This window comes from Rhinopithecus roxellana, chromosome 20 (genome assembly GCF_007565055.1).
Source record: "Rhinopithecus roxellana isolate Shanxi Qingling chromosome 20, ASM756505v1, whole genome shotgun sequence".
Taxonomy (NCBI): domain Eukaryota; kingdom Metazoa; phylum Chordata; class Mammalia; order Primates; family Cercopithecidae; genus Rhinopithecus; species Rhinopithecus roxellana.
In genome coordinates, this window is record NC_044568.1 from 63,882,656 (window position 1) to 63,900,975 (window position 18,320).

General features: G+C 55.2%; 2 protein-coding genes and 1 non-coding gene across 5 annotated transcripts in view; all 3 read right to left on the reverse strand.

Annotated features, from left to right (window-relative positions):
• Positions 1-2,467: 2,467 nt before the first annotated feature.
• Positions 2,468-2,538, reverse strand: TRNAG-GCC. The gene has a single exon. It is a non-coding gene; the product is annotated as a tRNA-Gly (tRNA).
• Positions 2,539-7,646: 5,108 nt separating this feature from the next.
• Positions 7,647-9,155, reverse strand: EXOSC6 (exosome component 6). Its single transcript, XM_030924852.1, has one exon. It carries the CDS (start codon positions 8,896-8,898, stop codon positions 8,080-8,082), a length of 819 nt encoding a protein of 272 aa, XP_030780712.1. The 5' UTR covers positions 8,899-9,155; the 3' UTR covers positions 7,647-8,079.
• A 149-nt stretch (positions 9,156-9,304) lies between these two features.
• Positions 9,305-18,320, reverse strand: part of AARS1 (alanyl-tRNA synthetase 1) — a 35,703-nt gene continuing 26,687 nt past the window's right edge. For 2 of the 3 annotated variants that reach the window (XM_030924851.1, XM_010382953.2), the window contains exons 13-21: positions 17,188-17,301; positions 15,450-15,656; positions 14,803-14,987; positions 12,458-12,566; positions 11,662-11,775; positions 10,948-11,067; positions 10,741-10,827; positions 10,294-10,407; positions 9,305-9,927 (exon numbers count right to left, since the gene is read on the reverse strand). In XM_030924851.1, coding sequence (XP_030780711.1) covers positions 9,742-9,927; positions 10,294-10,407; positions 10,741-10,827; positions 10,948-11,067; positions 11,662-11,775; positions 12,458-12,566; positions 14,803-14,987; positions 15,450-15,656; positions 17,188-17,301 — 1,236 coding nt within the window. In that variant the 3' untranslated portion in view covers positions 9,305-9,741. Of the gene's footprint in view, positions 9,928-10,293; positions 10,408-10,622; positions 10,828-10,947; positions 11,068-11,661; positions 11,776-12,457; positions 12,567-14,802; positions 14,988-15,449; positions 15,657-17,187; positions 17,302-18,320 lie in introns of those variants that run through there. The other variant, XR_004055405.1, reaches the window with a different exon arrangement.

Consider the following 18,320-nt stretch of genomic DNA (forward strand, 5'->3'; position numbering starts at 1 on the left):
CCAGCACTTTGGGGCCTGAGGCGGGTGGATCATCTGAGGTTAGGAGTTCAAGACCAGCATGGCCAACATGGTGAAACCCCATCTCTACTAAAAATACAAAAATTAGCCAGGTGTGGTGGCAGGTGCCTGTAATTCCAGCTGAGGGAGGCTGAGGCATAATAATCGGTTGATCCCGGGAGGCAGAGGTTGCAGTGAGCCGAGATTGTGCCACTGTACTCCAGCCTGGGCGACAGAGCAAGACTCTCTGAAGAGAAAGAAAAGAAAAAGCAAAAGAAAACATGAGCTGGGTGTGGTGACGCATGCCTGTAGTCCCAGCTACTCAAGAGGCCGGCGTGGGAGGATCACTTAAATCCAGGTCAAGGTTGCAGTGAGCCAAGATCGTGCCACTGCCTGGGTGACAGAGCGAGACTCTGACACACACACACACACACAAGGAATTTGGCAACATGGAGGGGAAGGCATAGTGGAAGGACTGCCCACCCAGGTCCCCGCCTCTTGCCTCACAGTCAAGCCCTGAGGACACCTGAAGAGGTGGCTTGGCTTCTGCGCACAGAGCCATTCCGAAGGTGTGTTTAGTTTGTTGCTGTGGGAATTTCCCAGATTGCAGGCTGTAGCCATTACAGGGAGCAGTTGCAGCCACTGCCCTGGTGCAACCAGGCCCTTCCCCTTGGGGAGAGAAGCGCAAGGCTGCCCACCCACCTGGACACAGGCCCTGGCCTCAGTACTGGCAAAGGCAGGCCAGGGCAAGGGAGGCCCCGTGAGGAAGGACCCCCTACCTGCAACAGGTGGCTGCAGATGGGCAGGTACCCAAACGCAGTCTCTCCCTGTTTATCTCAGCTTGGGCGGCAGTCAGCAGAATCCCCTTCCAGTGCATGGTTCATCTCTGGCTACTCACAAAAATACACTTAGGCTGGGCACAGTGGTGCACGCCTGTAATCCCAGCACTTTGGGAGGCTGAGGCTTGGAGGATCATGTGAGCCCAGGTTTGAGACCAGCCTGGATAAGATAGAGACCCTGTCTCTACAAAAAATAATTAGCTAGGCACTAATTATTTTATTTTTGGCCTGTGGTCCCAGCTACTTGGGAGGCTGAGGCAGGAGGATCTCTTGAGCCTTGAGAGGTCGAGGCTGCGGTGAGGTAGGATCATACCACAATACTCCAGCCTGGGCAACAGTGCAAGATCCTGCCTTATATTTTTTTGAGACAGAGTATCACTCTTGTTGCCCAGGCTGGAGTGCAGTGACATGATCTCTGCTCACTGTAACTTCCACCTCCCAGGTTCAAGTGTTTCTCCTGCTTCAGCCTCCTGAGTAGCTGGGATTACGAGCATCCGCCACCACGCCCGGCTAATTTTTTGCATTTTTAGTAGAGATAGGGTTTCACCATTTTGGCCAGGCTGGTCCCGAACTCCTGACCTCAGGTGATTCACCCTCCTTGGCCTCCCAAAGTGCTGGAGTACAGATGTGAGCCACGGCACCCGGCCAAGATCCTTTTTTTTTTTTTTTTTTTTTAAAAAAAAGAGTCTCACTCTGTTGCCCAGGGGTTGGAATGTAATGGCATGATCTTGGCTCACTGCAGCCTCCACCTCCTAGGTTCAGGCAATTCTCCTGCCTCAGCCTCCCAAGTAGCTGGGATTATAGGCGTGTGCCACTACACTTGGCTAATTTTTGTATTTTTAGTAGAGACAGGGTTTCATCATGTTGGCCAGGCTGGTCTCAAACTCCTGACCTCAGGTGATCCACCCACCTAGGCCTCCCAAAGTGCTGGGATTACAGGCGTGAGCCACCGTGCCCAGCAATCCTGTCATATTTTATTTATTTTTTATTTTTTGTATTTTTGAGACGGAGTTTTGCTCTTGTTGCCCAGGGTGGAATACAGTTGCCCGATCTCAGCCCACTGCAACCTCAGCCTTTTGGTTTTAAGAGATTCTCCTGCCTCAGCCTCCCAAGTAGGTGGGATAACAAGCGCCCGCCACCACGCCTGGCTAATTTTTGTATTTTCAGTAGAGACAGGGTTTCACCATGTTGGCCAGGCTGGTCTCAAACTCCTGACATCGTGATCCGCCCACCTAAGCCTTCCAAAGTGTTGGTATTACAGGCGAGAGCCACCGCACCTGGTCCCGAGATCCTGTCTTTAAAAAGCAACAACAGGCTGGGCGCGGTGGCTCACGCCTGTAATCCCAGCACTTTGGGAGGCCAAGGTGGGCGGATCACGAGGTCAGGAGATCGAGACCATCCTGGCTCACATGGTGAAACCCCGTCTCTACTAAAAAAAATACAAAAAAAAAAAAAACTAGCCGGACGAGGTGGCGGCCGCCTCTAGTCCCAGCTACTCGGGAGGCTGAGGCAGGAGAATGGCGTGAACCTGGGAGGCAGAGTTTGCAGTGAGCTGAGATCCGGCCACTGCATTCCAGCCTGGGTGACAGAGCGAGACTCCGTCTCAAAAAAAAAAAAAAAAAAGTTCCCCATGCATTGACCGGGAATCGAACCCGGGCCTCCCGCGTGGCAGGCGAGAATTCTACCACTGAACCACCAATGCCTCAATGAACATGAACTTATCATCACGGCCCAGGTGGTCACAGGCCTGGCCCTGCCTGCCCAGTCTGGTCTGTTTGGCCGTGGGGAGCGGGCTGCCAGGCTGGGTCAAGGACACTTTCCAGGGCAGTCCTGCTCCTCGGACGCCTTCACCTCCAATGCTGTCTTGGCCCCAGCTCTCGCTGCTCGGTCCTTCCTGGCCCTCAGGGGTCCTTGTCCATCTACCCTGCGGCCAGACCTGCCTGTTCTCCCTCTCCTCTCTCTCCTCCTACCGGAATTGGAAGCTTCCCAGGCCGCCTACCCAGACCTCCTGAGCCAGAAAGCAGGGGTGGGAGTAGGGGGTGGCCGGAGATGGAGGGGATGGGACAGGTGCCCAGGATGTCCTCCATTCTGCCCCTTGTGTGCTGGCCCTGAGCTTGGGGGCAAGGGCGACAGGACTGGAAAGTTGTTTGAGAACTTTTTACCACCCCCACCCATCACCACGCGTCCCTTCCCTTTCCCCCAACTCAGAGCCCTCCCCAGGCACAGGAAGGACCCGAAGCTCCTTCTGCAGGGTCCCCAGAGCTTCCTGCCCAGGCTGGGCCCCAGCTGTCTCTCTGCACGCTCCCCGCCCCCTCCTGGCCAGGTTTCCCGGGGTGCTTGCTGTGTGATAAGTGGGGAACCCCAGTTTTCTGAGCGAGCCTGGGCCGTTGGGACCCATCCTGTCTCCCAGGGCTGGAGCAAAGGCCCAGGTGACCTGGCCACTGCCCTGTCCCTAGCCCTGCCTGCTGGCCCCGGTGATTCTCAGGCAAGGATTGAAGGCTCTCCTATGCCCTGCCAGGGCTTTGGCTTTGACACACCTCTTCCCTCTCATCTTTTGCCAAAGTCTCAGGGCATCCACAGTGCTGAGTTTCACAGAGCAGCCGTGGGGAAGGGGGGGGCAGGCTCTGCCTGCCAGAAGCCTGTGGGTGATTGTGTCCCCACTGCCACCTGGAGGCATCCCTTATCAGAGGCTAACTGGGGAAGCTGGTTTGCTGTGGTCTCCCAAAGTGACCTTGGGCAAGTCCCTAGGGGCTCTTCCACGGAGGAAGGCTGGCATTCCAAGCAAGAGCTGTGACCTTCAGTTTTCCAAGTTCAACTGGGCACCAGGCAGAGCCCCTGGTCGTGTACCGTGACCCGTTCCATTTGTGTCCTTCACAGCAGCAGTAGTAGCTACAAGCTGTAGAGACCATGTTCCCTACAGGTGGGCAGGTGGGGCTGGCTGGCCTGACTCGCTCTCTGTCCTCTCCCCCTCTCTGTCCTGTCCCCAGGGTCTATGAATACCAGAGGATCCGGATGCCCCCACTCATCAACCACAGGCCTGTCAAGATCCGGAGGGCCCACGTGGGCATGGGGGAGAGGAGCAGCTTCAGCCCCCAACGGGTCTCTGGGAACAGCCACCTGTCCTCTGGGCAGAAAAAGCGTGAGTAGGGGCCACAGTCACACCTGCAGTGCTAGGGAGCAGTTGGGTGGCCGCACCAGCTGTCACGGCAGGCCCCGGAGCCCAGCCTGGGCACCAATCCTGCCCCTCTCCCCGCAGTCCGCACCGAGGAGCTGCATGACATCCAGGGGGAGCTGTGGCAGATCAAAGCCCAGGTGGACAGTCTGCTGCAGAGCCTGGAGCGCAGGGACGGGCAGCAGATCCCACCTGCAGGTCTGATCCCCACACTCTGTGGGAGCCCAGCTTTCCCCACTGCTGAAGATGCCCGGTGCCTGGGGCCCTGCCTATGCCTTGGCCTGTCTTCAGGTCTCCCTCCCTGGAGTACAATCCCCATTCCTGGGCTGTTCTTGAGGCTCAGGTACTCCTGTGGCTTCTGGGTCACCCCCACCCACTCAGCAACCACCTGGAGACAGAGCCACACGTCCCAGCCCATCTGTTTCTTGCCCTCTTGAGTTTTAGAGGCCCTAGGTCAGTGCTGGGCATTAATTGGCCTCTCTGGGGTCAGCTGGGGCCTCCAAACCCAGCCATTGACTGATGACTTTCTCTGCACAGCCACAAAGGACAGTGGAAAAAACGGGAGTCCTGGTAGCAAGGGCTCCTCATGCAGCTCTGAGCCCCCGCAGAAGCCCCGGAGCAAGGGGGCTGGTCCAGAGGCAGATGGCTACGAGGGTGGCACAGACACGGAGTGGACAGTGAGTGACCTGGCCCTGCTTCCCCATCTCCACCCTACTTGTGTTGGGTTCCTTGTGGCATCCCTGGTCAGTACAGGAGGCCGAGGTGGTACGGAAGGGGAGGTGTATTCCCCGTCACAGAGTCATGCCCAGTAGGCTGGGCCCTGTCCTGTTTTCTGCCTCCCAACCCTGGGATTGGAGGGCTCAGCTGTGCCAGGGTCGGTTCTGGGCTGAAGCACCGTAAAGGGAATGTCACAGGTGTGCCCCATGGCCCCAGACCCCTCTGGCAAGCTTGTCTCAGGTTTTGGCCGGGTGCAGTGGCTCACGCCTTTAATCCCAGCACTTTGGGAGGCTGAGGTGGGTGGATCGCGAGGTCAGGAGTTTGAGACCAGCCTGGCCAAGATGATGAAACCCCATCTCTACTAAAAACACAAAAATTAGCTGGGCACAGTGGTGGGTGCCTGTAATCCCAGCCACTTGGGAGGCTAAGGCAGGAGAATCACTTGAACCCATGAGGCAGAGGTTGCAGTGAGCCGAGATCATACCACTGCGCTCTAGCCTGGGTGACAAAGTGAGACTTCATCTCAAAAAATAATAAACTAGCCTGGTGTGGTGGCACGTGCCTATAATCCCAGCTACTCTGGAGGCTGAGACAGAATTGCTTGAACACGGGAGGTGGAAGTTGCTGAGCTGAGAATGCACCACTGCACTCCAGCCTGGGCAACAAGAGCAAAACTCCCTCAGAAAAAAAAAAAAAAAACCCAGGTTCCTGCGCTCTTCCTGCTGCTGCAGGGTCTCTGGCTGCCGCATGGATCATGCCCCCCGGGGAAGCTGTGGCACACTAACCTTCCTGGAACTGGTAACAGCCCTGTGTGGCATAAAAGACCTGAATATTCCCTGCCCTACCACCACCACCACCTCTTGCTGGTTTGAGGCAGGCCATGCCTGGCCCACAATGGGGCTGGAGCCCTCCCCCATCTACTCACCCAGCTCTGTGTTCGGTCTGCTGGGCTCAGGAGGGCTTTCACTGCTGCCCAGGGCCTGAGTCACACCTGTAATATCTGGGAAAAGAATGGCTACATGTATACGACTGCTTTCTTTAGCCTGGTGGTTCTGGGTTTCTAGGTCTTAGATAGAATATAGAGAAGCCCTGAGCCGTCAAAGCTCTGGGGAGGAAATGGAAAGCAGGGTGTGGGGGAGAATAGATGTTGTGAGTAGGCGGCCCCCCTTTCCTAGCCTCCCATGCCTCCGGCCCCTCTGCCACTGCCCTGCTTCTATTTTCCCTACAGGTGAAGAACCACGCTGAAGACCAGGCCAGCCAGGAGGCAGCAGGAACCCCTCCAGGCCCTCCAGGCTCATCAGCTCCTGGCATTCTGGGATAGATAGCTCCTTGCCTTGCGTAGGTTTTGAAAGCCACCTTAGCGACCTGAGATGCCTGATCTGGAGCTGGGGCAATGGAAGTGGACACAGGGCTTGGCCAGAGCAGCAGAAGACCAACCTGCAGTGGTGGGTTTAGCTCCTTTAGAGGTTGCATTTCGAGATGATGGTCCTGGGACTGACAGGGTTAGGAGGGAGGTGGCCTGGGACTGCACCAGGTCACCATCCTCATGAAGCTGAGGCTCTCTTGCAAGGGGCAGATGACAGCCCATCCCCACCCCACCCCACCCCACCCCAGCGCTCAGAGGGCACCCTCAGCCTTGTGTGAATGCAGACACGGCTGATCTTCACTCCCCTCCTGATGCACCGCCAGTCAACAGATGGCCAACAGATCTCCCTGAGTTCCCAATCTCCCTGAAACTGCTAGAATGTTCTGTGTACCCCACATAGCCCTCTTTGGGCTCCAGACTCCCCATCTACTCTAGGAAGTCACCCTTCAGAATTGAATCATGTCCTATCCCTGCTGGTGTGATACTATTTCAGACCTGCTCTAGAAAGGCATATGTCAGAAGGGAAAAAATAAAATTTGTATTTTTCCTGGTCAGGGGTTCTGGGTGTGGCCCCAGAAACTCATTCTGGTCCTTGGGCTGACCCAGGCCAGCCCTTCCTAGAGTAGCTGAGTCCACCCTTGAAAACACCAAGCCGAGTGCAGAGAGGGGACCAGGCTGCCTTCCAAATGGCAGTCACCTGGCTTCCTCCCATGCAGTCTTGAGCCCAAACCAGCAGAGCTGGTAGCTACACAGGAAAGACCCCACCCTCGTGGTGACTCAGGTTGTACCTGGCTTTCCTAGCAGTGCACCTGCCCTCTGCGGTGCTGCTCAGGGTCTTCCTTGTAGGACCAGGGCGCCACTTCTCACCCGCAGTGGAGGCTTGGGTTGTGCCGTTCTGCACATGGCCAAGGACAGATCTGGCTTCTACCCAGAGCAAAACCCTTTTCAGCTACCCAGCACCAAGCCAGGTTGGGGCATGAGGTGCACTCAGTGCACTTCTGGGGCCGTACTTTTTTTTTTTCCTGAGACGGAGTCTTGCTCTTATTGCCCAGGCTGGAGTGCAATGGTGCTATCTCCGCTCACCACAACCTCCGCCTCCCGGGTTCAAGCGATTCTCCTGCCTCAGCCTCCCGAGTAGCTAAGATTACAGACATACGCCACCATTAGTGCTGGCTAATTTTGTATTTTTAGTAGAGACGGGGTTTCTCCATGTCGGTCAGGCTGGTCTCGAACTTCCGACCTCAGGTGATCTCCCCGCCTTGGCCTGCCAAAGTGCTGGGATTACAGGCGTGAGCCGCCGCGCCCGGCCAACTCTTCCCTACTCTTGTCACATCTCAGCAGTTCCCCTGACTCTGGTTCGTGTGGGGGCAGCTGCTTCTCCAGATCACAGCGCTCCCATCAGCTCTGCAGTTCAGCCCGTCTCTCCTGTTCACGTTGGCCTAAGGAACTCACCCGTTTAAGGCAATGCCGTCGCGACCCTTGACACCTAGGAAGCAAGAACAAAGGAGCCTTGCTCTTTTAAATCCTGGACCGAGAAGAACCACACCAGAAGACGTTTTTCAAATATAAAAGGGTCTTTCTTTTGGCTGAGACACAGAAGGCACAGTCTTCTTGTCCATCCTCTGAAAAGTCGCCCAGTTATGTCGGAGGGAGTCACTGGCTGGCCTGCATGACAGCAGCTCCAGGTACCAGCTTCCAGGTAAGTTCAGCTAAAGTTTCCAACTTGGGAGTCAGGATGCGCTCACAAGTTTCCTCAACTGGGTCGCAGCTGAGAGTCGGCTCAAGTAAAGTTCCTTTAACGAGGTTTGTAAAAAGCCTTTCCAACACCACAGCTGTCCGGCGCCTTGGCTCTGCTAGGGCCTACCCAGGGGCTCTCCAGGGCTCCGGCTGCTTATCCCGACGCAGGCTGGAGGCCGAGGCGCGAGTCTTTTCAGGGACGGCGGCAGCACGGTCCTTGGCTTGCATCCGTCGTTGCTCAGGCTTCTAGTTCAGGGCTGGGCGGCGGCGCCCCTGCGGCGTGCGGCCCGCACCAGGCTCTGCTGCAGCACGGGGTAGAGCCGCTGGCAGCCCTCGAGGCCCAGGCGTACGGCCTCCGCCCAGCTCTCGATCAGGCCGCCCTCGCCGCTGCCCAGCAGCCCGGCCACCTGATTCAACACAGGCATGAGCGCCACGGTGAGGCCGGCGGCGGCGCGCTCTTCCTCTAGCCGCGTGGGGTCCAGCAGCCAGGTGCCCGCGGGCTCCGGCGCGAGGCTCAGGCCACAGCCCACCACCAGGTCGTACATTTCCACGCCCGCGTCGGCCAGGGCGAGCGCGGCGGCGGTGAGCGCGGCGGCCAGGGCCGAGCCGCCGTCCTCCAGCAGCAACGCCGACACCTCGAGTTGAGCGCGCGGGTAGCGGCCCAGGCGCACGGCCGGCTCCAGCGCCTCCTGCAGCGCCAACGCCAGCTCACGCTCCTCGCCGCCGCCCGGGGGAGCGCGGCGCCGGCGGCCCGCGAAGGGCGCGCGGCGGAAGTCGCAGACCAGGCGACCGCGCAGCGCGGCCGGGGCCTCGCCGCCAGATCCGGCCGGGCCGCCGCCGCGCTCGCCGCCCTCGGCCTGTCGCGGGCCCGACACTGCACACAGCACCTTGGTGCCTCCCGCCTCCAGGTAGGCCGAGCCTTTGGCCTGGCTCAGCAGCCCCGCGCGCGCGTAGACGGGCCGCAGTCGCGTTGGGTCGCGGGCGGCGGGCGCCTCCTCCTCTGCCGCCGCGTACAGCTGCGGCGGCTGCGACTCTTCAGGGCCGCGGATGCGGCGGTGGTCCCCGGGCATGGCGGCTCCTGGCGTGCGAGCCGCTTCCGCCCAACGCACTGCCGCACCTACTGGTTCTTCCGTTGCTTAAAGACGGGCGCCTGCGTGAGGGCTGTCGGGAGAGTGATGGGCGGCGCTACAGCGCCCGCTGGAGGCTCGGAGGGAGAACGGCCGGCGTCCGCGGAGCCCTGGTCCCACTCATGCAGGGCTGCCTGATCATCCATCCATCCCGCTGGAAGGGAGCGGGAGAGCAGCTTCAAGGCTTCTCTGCTTCCACTAACTCCCCCCCATCTACTGAATTATGAACGCTTTGCTCCATGTCACCCTACCTATTTGGCCTCCACCTCCACAAACGTTTAAGGCAACCCCAGGGGCTTTTTCCAAAATTTAGGGTTCTGGGGCTGGACTAGGTGAACACTACAGTAGCCAGTAGAAGCCACAGCATTTATTCTACAGACGCCAGGAGCCAAGGGCTGTCAGAACAGCGAGCCCCACCTGGGAAGAGGGATAGAGATCATGCGGCATTAAGTATTGCACGTGGTCCTTTTATTCTCTGCAGCAAAAAACGATTCGTCCTTGCTGACGCGGAAAGCTCAGGCTGGAGAGCCGTTCGTTATCTACAGATGCGAGCATGACGATCAAGAGCAATGCGGGGGTAGTGGTTCTCGACAGATGGCACTGATGTGGAGGGCTCAGGGCAGAAGCGTAAGGGGCGCTGAGTCACAGGACTGCTCGTGAGGGTGTTCCAGGTACTGTCGGGGTAGGAGGGGCTCTCAAAAGGTCCCAGGATTCAAATGTTCTTGTAGCAGATGAAGAGCTCCCGGCTGGACGGATGGAGCCAGTGGGAGCCACCTCCTCCCCCGCTCAGTTCTTTACATCCCCGAGGCGCAGCTGGGCGAAGGACGTGGCCAGCTGCAGCGCCTCCTGCAGGCAGCCAATGTTTTTGCCTGTGGCCTGTGCAGACACATCCTTGCCCCCACCTTTACCGTCCATCAGGCCTGACACCTGCTGCACCCACTCGCTGGCTTTTAAGCCCCGATTGGCTGCATTCTAGAAGAAAGGAAGGGAAGGGGCAAGTCAGGACAGAAAATGGGAGTGAGGGAGGAACGAAGGAAAAAAGGATGGAGGAGCCATCACCCACTCCTTGCCTTGGGTGATACTGCTGGAGGCCAAGACAGACTTTACGGCGCTAGTACAGGGGGCAGTCATGGCCACTGCCAGGACAGGACAGAGTGGCAAAACCAAGTATCAACCAGACAGATGCAACCAACGAGGAGGCCTGGGTAAGGGGTACTGGCAAAGGTGACAAACAGGCAGGCAGGAGACGGGCTGTTTTAAATGCAGGTTGTACACACACAGGCCTCAGCAAACAAGCTTAAGACCCAACACTTCCCACTGGTGCAAGGTGGTTCTGACCTGAGGGACCTGACACAGGCACGTGATCTTGCCAGCCTCGTTGTCCACCGTGAACAGCATGGCAGACGTCTGAGGGGAGTGAGTCTTGAAGAGCTTCAAGGCTTCATTCAGGGCCTGTGGGAAGGACTTGGCTCAGGCCATGGTGCTGGAGCAGGGACCCTCACTAGTGTGAGCATTTGCAGCCCTCAGAAGGACTGCCACCCACCCCCACCCCTTCCCAGAGCAGGTGCCTTCCTCAGGGCCTGGGTGGAGGACCCCAGGGCCGGGCCCTGCCCACGACCTGGCCCAGGTGTGCCTCCCACATGCCGGGAGCTGCTGTTCCTCCCAACCTTAATCCCAGACAGTGGGCCCTTAGGCAACCACTTGACTCAGAGCCACAGAGGTCACGTATCAGCCACCAGAGGGCTGATGAGCCCCAGGGGAGGGGGGCCCCGGCCCCTGGGTTGCCTTGGCTGAGGCACCGCTCTCCATCTCCAGGATGACGAGGGGCTGGTTGGGGTTGCTGTCGATGAGCTGCTTTGTCTTTTCTAACACCTGCAAGAAAAAAGTCCAGAAGAGCAGCTCAGACCAAAAGCCCAGGCCCCAAACCCCTGGCTGGATCCTGCCGGCCTTTGCCTAGGAAACACTCTGGCCACCGGTGCTGCCAGGACTCACTCGTTTCTGGACATCAGCTTTGCTGGCTCGGTCTAGGTCATCCATGACCTTCTTTAGGGATTTGAGAGTCTCCCGAAATTCGTCCTTCTGCCACTGGGGGATGACTGCAGTGGCCAGGGCCTGGAACCAGAACCAGAAGACCATCTGAATCTGGGCCACAACTTGCTGGGATGTCAGGGTCCAGCCCACCCCACCTGAACCCAAGTCCTCCCTGACTAGTGTCCTGGAAAGGAAAGCAAAAACACAAAGCTGTCTTCTGGCTTTGAGACCAGTCCCTTCTGGAGCAGCTGCGGCAGGTGAAACAAGCAGGGCTAGAGAGAAAGGAAAGGCAGAAACCAGGGTCCAAGTCAGGCCCAGTCCTTACCAGGCTGGGAACAGCCTGTGATGAGCTTCCCGGCAGCTTGAAATGCAAATAAATGCCAGGCAGGCTTGGAAGCAGGGGGCAGCCTTTTCCCCTTCTCCAAATCCCTCCACCCCAGTGCCCACACATGCTTGGGAAGCGCTCTCCTGCTAGCAGCAATGGAGGCAGCAGGGAACCTCCAGGGTCCAAGGCCAGGATCCATGGGGTCCCTGCTACAAGGCTGCAGGACAACAGAAGTCAGCCCAAAGGCCCATTTCACCAAGAACCAGGGCCTGACTGACTACAGGAGATTTACTGAAGATAGGGCATGCCTCATGCGTCAGGCCCTGAGGAGGGAGGGAAGCCACCCCTACCTCTCCAAGGTCAGCGATCTCCCTCTGCACGTCCTTGTTTGGAGCAGTCTGGGCCTTCACTTTGGCTTCCATGACAGAGAGAGATTTCTTCAAGCTCTCTGCTTTCCTGAGGGCCTGGGAGGGGACACCGGGTCAACCCCAGGCAGGAGGCCTGAGTCAGCCTCACTATCCTGGGTCTGAGCAGCTGCAGAAACCCCAGTGGCAGGCCCTGCAGCAACATACCCCAAAAGTGTCTGGGGAGCAGGTACTGGCAGCACCAGGCCCCAGCAAGGAGCACAGTGCTCACAGGCCCACTGGCAAAGGTTGTACCTAACTCAGACTTGGGGATGATCAAGCTCGAGAATCAGGAACCCCATCACCTAGGAAGTGGCTAACCCTGGGGCTTTAGCACAAGTCAGACACACCAGTTCCCATGACAGAGCACCCATCCTCTACTGCACGGCTTCAGACTAAGCACGCTCCTAGGGGTATTTGGATCAGTGCCGGGGGCCATGAAGCCACAGCGAATCTATGTCTTACACCCTCCTCCACGTGGAGTCCACATGGAGATAAGAGGGGGTAGATAGCCAGATTTACATATATTTTAAGACTAAACACAGGAAAGCTAGGAAATCTTGTATGGTGGCAGGTTTCTTCTGCCAAGCAGGGGTAGGACACTGGGGCAGGAGGAGTGGCCCAGTCTGTACTTTTACTCTGACTGCAGCAGCCACGCGGAGCACTGTTTGTTCTATGGATTCGCAGACTGGGCTCCTCTTGCCCTCTTCAGATAAGCCACAAACCAGCCTGACCTGCTCACCTTCTGGGCTTCAGCACCCGTGACAGCCACAATCCTCCGGATACCTTTGGCGATGGCTTCTTCCGTCACAATCACAAAAGCTCCTGCGTGACTTGAGTTCCGCAGGTGCCTGAATAGCAGAAAACAAAGGCCATGGTGAAAGAAGTCCTGACAGCCCTTGGCTGGGGATCTCACTAGCGGATAAGAGAAGCAGGAATGGGTTGAGAGTCAGGGATAGCCTGGGCTTAAGAGTGTTCTGACACCGAGCGAGACACCAGCTCACCAAACCTGAGTGTTCTCAGCTCTCAGATGGGGATGATGCTCCCCACGTAGCTGCTATGCAAATTAAATGAGGCAAACAGGAAAGTGCTTTGTGGTCCTTAATATCCAATACAGTCTTACCATTAGGCTCTATGTGACAGTTTTGGTCCTGTGGTGGAACTTAATGCTCTATTTTTGTATTCCTGCTCATTAGGGGACAATTTGAGGATTGCTGTTAAAATCTTACCACAACCCCTTGAACAAATAGGCTTTATTTCTCAGTTGTTCAGAGAACCTCAAATGCTCATTAATTCATCCTCATTCTTTGAGAGTGGTATAAAGGTTTTTTTTTTGGAGATAGAATCCTGTTCTGTTGCCCAGGCCAGAGTGCAGTGGTGCGGTCTTGGCTCACCACAACCTCTACCTCCCAGGTTCAAGTGATTCTCCTGCCTCAGCCTCCCAAGTAGCTGGGAGACAGGCACCTGACACCACTCCTAATTAATTTTCGTATTTTTAGTAGAGACAGGTTTTCACCATGTTGCCCAGGCTGGTCTTGAACTCCTGACCTCAAGTGATCCGCCTGCCTCAGCCTCCCTAAGTGCTGGGCATGAGGCACCGCACCCAGCTCTTGTATAAAGTTTTTGAAAGCTGTTTCCTGCCCAATTCAGCTGGGCAGAAAAGCCTGTAACTCAATCCCCCAGGCCCCTACCCTACTCTGCACATCCCACTTGCTCCCTGCCTGCCAGAGGCCTGCAGGGGACCCTGGACGGTCTCAACCATGACATTAAGAATGTTCTTTTTGGCCAGGTGTGGTGGCTCACACCTGTAATCTCAGCACTCTGGGAGGCTGAGATGGGTGGGTCACCTGAGATCAGGAGTTCATGACCAGCCTCAACTCGTGGAGAAACCCTGTCTCTGCTAAAAATACAAAATTAGGCCAGGCACGGTGGCTCACACCTGTAATCCCAGCACTTTTGGAGGCCGAGGTGTGTGGATCACGAGGTCAGGAGAGCGAGACCATCCTGGCTAACATGGTGAAACCCTATCTCTACTAAAAATCCAAAAAATTAGCCGAGCATGGTGGCACGCACCTGTAGTCCCAGCTACTCGGGAGGCTAAAGCAGGAGAATGCCATGAACCGGGGAGGCAGAGTTTGCAGTGAATTGTGATCAAGCCATGTGCACTCCAGCCTGGCAACAAAGCAAGGCTCCGTCTTAAACAAAATTTGCTGGGCGTAGTGGTGGGTGCCTGTAATCCCAGCTACTCGGGAGGCTGAGGCAGAAGACTCGCCTGAACCCTGGAGGCGGAGGTTGCAGTGAGCCAAGACGACACCATTGCACTCCAGCCTGGGCAACAAGAGCGAAACTCTGTCTCAAAAAAGAATGTTCTCTTCCTGGCTGGGCATGGGGGCGCATGCCTGTAGTCCCAGCTACTTGGGAGGCTGAGGCATGAAAATCGTTTGGCAGGGAGCCGAGACTGTGCCACTGCACTCCACCCTGTGGGACACAGCAAGACTCCACCCCCCCAAAAAAAAAAATTCTTTTGATAAGGCTTCATTTGGAAGCAGGAACTTTCCAGGCCCCCATGACCTTCCCAGAAAGGCCCAGAGAGCTACAGAGGAATCCAAATTGGCAGAAGTGGCTATCCCATGCCAAACTGAGCTGGGTCAAGCACGTAGCCTGCTCAGGGGCTCTGAGACAAAAGAGCTACGTTCCCTAGATGCCGCCCAAGCTGTCAAAGGAAATTAAGTGAGATACCAGGAATGGAAAGGGCTAGGACTACATCAGGAGCTCAATGAGCACTCCAGGCCTTGCTGAATCCCAAATTCACACTAGCCTTCTTGTTAGTTTCAGCCCAGCAAACAGCAGCAAGCAACTGCATGGTAAGTGTGAATACAATGTTTTCCACCTTATCCTCCTGGGAATGTTTCATCAGGAAATGTTAACATCAGATACGGGAGGTCTAATGGGAACACTATTTAGCAACTATATTTCTGAGGACTTCACTGCAACCTTAGAAAGACGAGAGTTGTTCTAGCCTAAGACCTACATCCTCAGAAGGTGATGGCAGATGACCCGTCTACTCTGCCCCTCCATGGTACTCACGTTCCCCCACAGAACTCAACAGAAGTCAGGGAGCCGGCAGGCCCAGAGGGGTCATCCAGCAGCTCAGACACCGGGACTCCAATGGAGACGACTCGCACAGGGTCAGGATAGGTCTCATCAAACACAGCCCGTAGGCCCTGGATGGCTTTTGCTGCTGCCAGGGGGCAATCCTGAGTGTAGACGGGCTGCCAGACAAAAAAGAAAAGAGCTGGAAGAGATCCCTGGAGGTACGGTTCGACAAGGCAGGAGAGCATGGTCCTGCAGGCAGGACTTGCGTTCCGACCTGGCTCTGCCTGGCACGTGCCATGAGCTTCCTGAATCACACGCCACATGCAAAGTCAAGGGCATCAATATGGGAATTTCCAACTATTTTGTTAAACTGTGGACCAAATCTTTTATGTGAACAGACTCAACTAGAACAGCTCTGGTTCTCCTAAGGTGGGGGTCAGACAAAGGCCTCTCCCTCTCCCCTTCAGCAACAACCACCACTGCCCCCTACAAAAGCACAGGTGAAGAATCACTGCTTTAAGCAAATCTACATGCAGGACGAATCTGGTAAAAACGGAGTGAGAGCACCGCACTGCTGAGACTGTGGACAGACAGTGATGGTGCGGGGAGGGGAGGCGTTCAGCCGTCGCCCATCCTACCTTGGCTGCCTCAATCATCTCATTAGCAATCTCTTCAGCCTTCTTGATCTGTTGGGTGGACATGGCTCCCTTAGCAGTGAAGTCAAATCTAAGGCGGTCAGGAGCAACCAGTGAGCCTTTCTGGTCAGCTTCCCCAAGCACTGAGCGCAGGGCGAAGTTCAGAATATGCGTAGCTGTGTGGTTGCTCATGATGGGTCTTCGTCGGGGCTGGAAAGGGCAGAAGGGCTCATGGAGAGATCTGTAATAGACTGCTAGTTATATCCCGGTACCTGCACCCCCAAGTGCTACAATTTTTATTGGAAATATGACTGTGCAGAATAAAGGTTACACTTCCCAGCTTCCCTGCGGCTAAGTGTGGCCATGTGACTAAGTTCTGGTCAACAGGTTTTGAGCAGAAGTGCTGTCTACCATTAAAGGGATGGGACAGGTCCTCCCATTTCTTTTCCACCACCTAGAACAGGAATTGCCAAACGATGGCCTATGGCTAAATCTAGCCTGTCATCTGTCTTTTCATTTTTAGAGACAGTCTTGCTCTGTTACCCAGGATGGAGTGCAGTGGCGCAATCATGGCTCAGTGCCACCTCAAACTCCTGGGCTCAAGCGATCCTCTTGCTTCAGCCTCCCAAGTAGCTGGGACTACAGGTATACACCACCACCCCCAACTAATATTTTTTATTTTTTGTAGAGATGGGGTCTCATGTTGTTGCCCAGGCTGGTCTCAAACTCTTGGCCTCAAGCAATCCTCCCGCCTCAGCTTCCCCAAATGTGTGTGTTTATAAATTTTTATAAAGTTTTTTTTTTTTTTTAATATGGAGTTTTGCTCTCGTTGCCCAGTCTGGAGTGCTATGGCGCGATCTCGGCTCACTACAACCTCCACCTGCTGGGTTCAAGCGATTCTCCTGCCTCAGCCTCCCGAGTAGGTGGGATTACAGGCATGCACCACCACACCCAGCTACTTTTGTATTTTTAGTAGAGACAGAGTTTCTCCATGTTGGTCAGGCTGGTCTCAAACTCCAGACCTCAGGTGATCCGCTCACCTTGCCTCCCAAAATGCTGGGATTACAGGCATGAGCCATTGCGCCCAGCCATAAACAGGTTTACAGCAGACACACCTGTTCGTTTACGTATGGTCAATGGCTGCTTGTACACTCCAACCACAGAGCTGAGTAGTCATAACCAAGAGCATGTGGTCCACAAAGCCAAAAATATTTAGTATCCAGTTATTTACACAAAGTTTGCCAACCCCTGGCTTAGACGATGGATCTGATAGCTATCCTCTGAACCAGGAAATCAAAGGCAACGCCCCAGGAAAGAAGTTGGAGTGACAGGTGAGGAGAAGCCAGGCCCTCTGACTCTGTGGGGCCGAGCCTCCATATCAGCTTGAGCTTTTCAGAACATACACTGCTATTCTGTTTTAAGCTACTCTTACTCTGGAGCTCTGTCACATGCCACAGAGCCTACCTCTTCATGCTTCAGCATCCTTGGCTCCTGAAGAAGTAGGTAAGGTTAGAAAAGCAATCCATGAAAGCAAGTCCACAGGATCTTAACTGAAATCCTTGGGAACATACAGATTAACTCTTAGTTGCATCCCTCACAATCCACCAAATGCACTGAAATTAACCCCTGCGGCCTACTTACAATGTCACTAGGGAGTGATAACAGTGACAGGACAATTTAAAGCCGGAGGAGAAGGTGATTACTAACCAAATCCAATGGGGGCCACAGTAACCCAACTCACCTCATCAATAAACAACCGGACCTGATCCCCCACTTTCAGGTCACCGTAGATCGTTCCGATGTGTAGCACATACCCTCCTCGGACCTGAGCATTCTTCACCGTAAACTCTGTTTTCTAAGAGGGGGTCAAGGAGGAGACCAATAAATAAATCCTTAAAAATATATAAATTTTCTTCTGTTTTCAATATAAATTCGTGTATATAAAAAATTCTCTTTACATATGTAAATTGTACACACACATATATTCCATTAATATTATTAAATATAATTAAATAGGCCGGGTGCAGTGGCTTATGCCTGTAATCCCAGCACTTTGGGAGGCTAAGACAAGTAGATCACCTGAGGCCAGGAGTTCGAGACCAGCCTGGCCAACAAGGTAAAATGCCATTTCTACTAAAAAAATACAAAAGAGCCAGGTGTGATGGCAAGTGCCTATAATTCCAGCTACTTAGGAGGCTGAGGCAGGAGAATCGCTTGAACCCAGGAGGCAGAGGTTGCAGTGAGCCAAGATTGTGACACTGCACTCCAGCCTGGGCTACAGAGCAAGACTCCATCTAAAAAAAAAAAAAAATTTATTTGTGCACACACACAGACACACACGACATTAAGAAGCATCTTAGAATTTTTTTTTTTTTTTTGAGACAGTCTTGCTCCGTCGCCCAGGCTGGAGTGCAGTGGTGCAATCTCAGCTCACTGCAACCACCGTCTCTTGGGTTCAAGCGATTCTCCCCTATCAGCCTCCCGAGCAGCTGGGATTACAGGCATCCACCATTATGCCCAGCTAATTTTTGTATTTTAGTAGAGACAGGGTTTCACCATGTTGGCCAGGGTGGTCTCACACTCCTGACCTCGGGTGATCCACCCACCTCGGTCTCCCAAAGTGCTAGGATTACAGGCGTGAGCCACCGCGCCCAGCCGCATCTTAGAATATTTAAAAACTTCCGTAAGGAACCTGAAGCCTAGGGAGACAAAGTAACTCATTCAGCAGCAGCAGAGCTCTAGGCTGTTTTCTACAGGGACACCTCCCCTTCAGAGAGCTGCCTCTCCTTTTTAATGTGCAAAGCTTGTAGGAAACTTGCACCCTGGCTGCAAAAATATTTCTATGAGGGTACCCAATGGCCAGGAAAGCAACAG

Coding starts and splice junctions, on each gene's coding strand:
- EXOSC6 (XM_030924852.1), bottom strand. CDS start 8,898: ATGCCCGGGGACCACCGCCGCATCCGCGGCCCTGAAGAGTCGCAGCCG.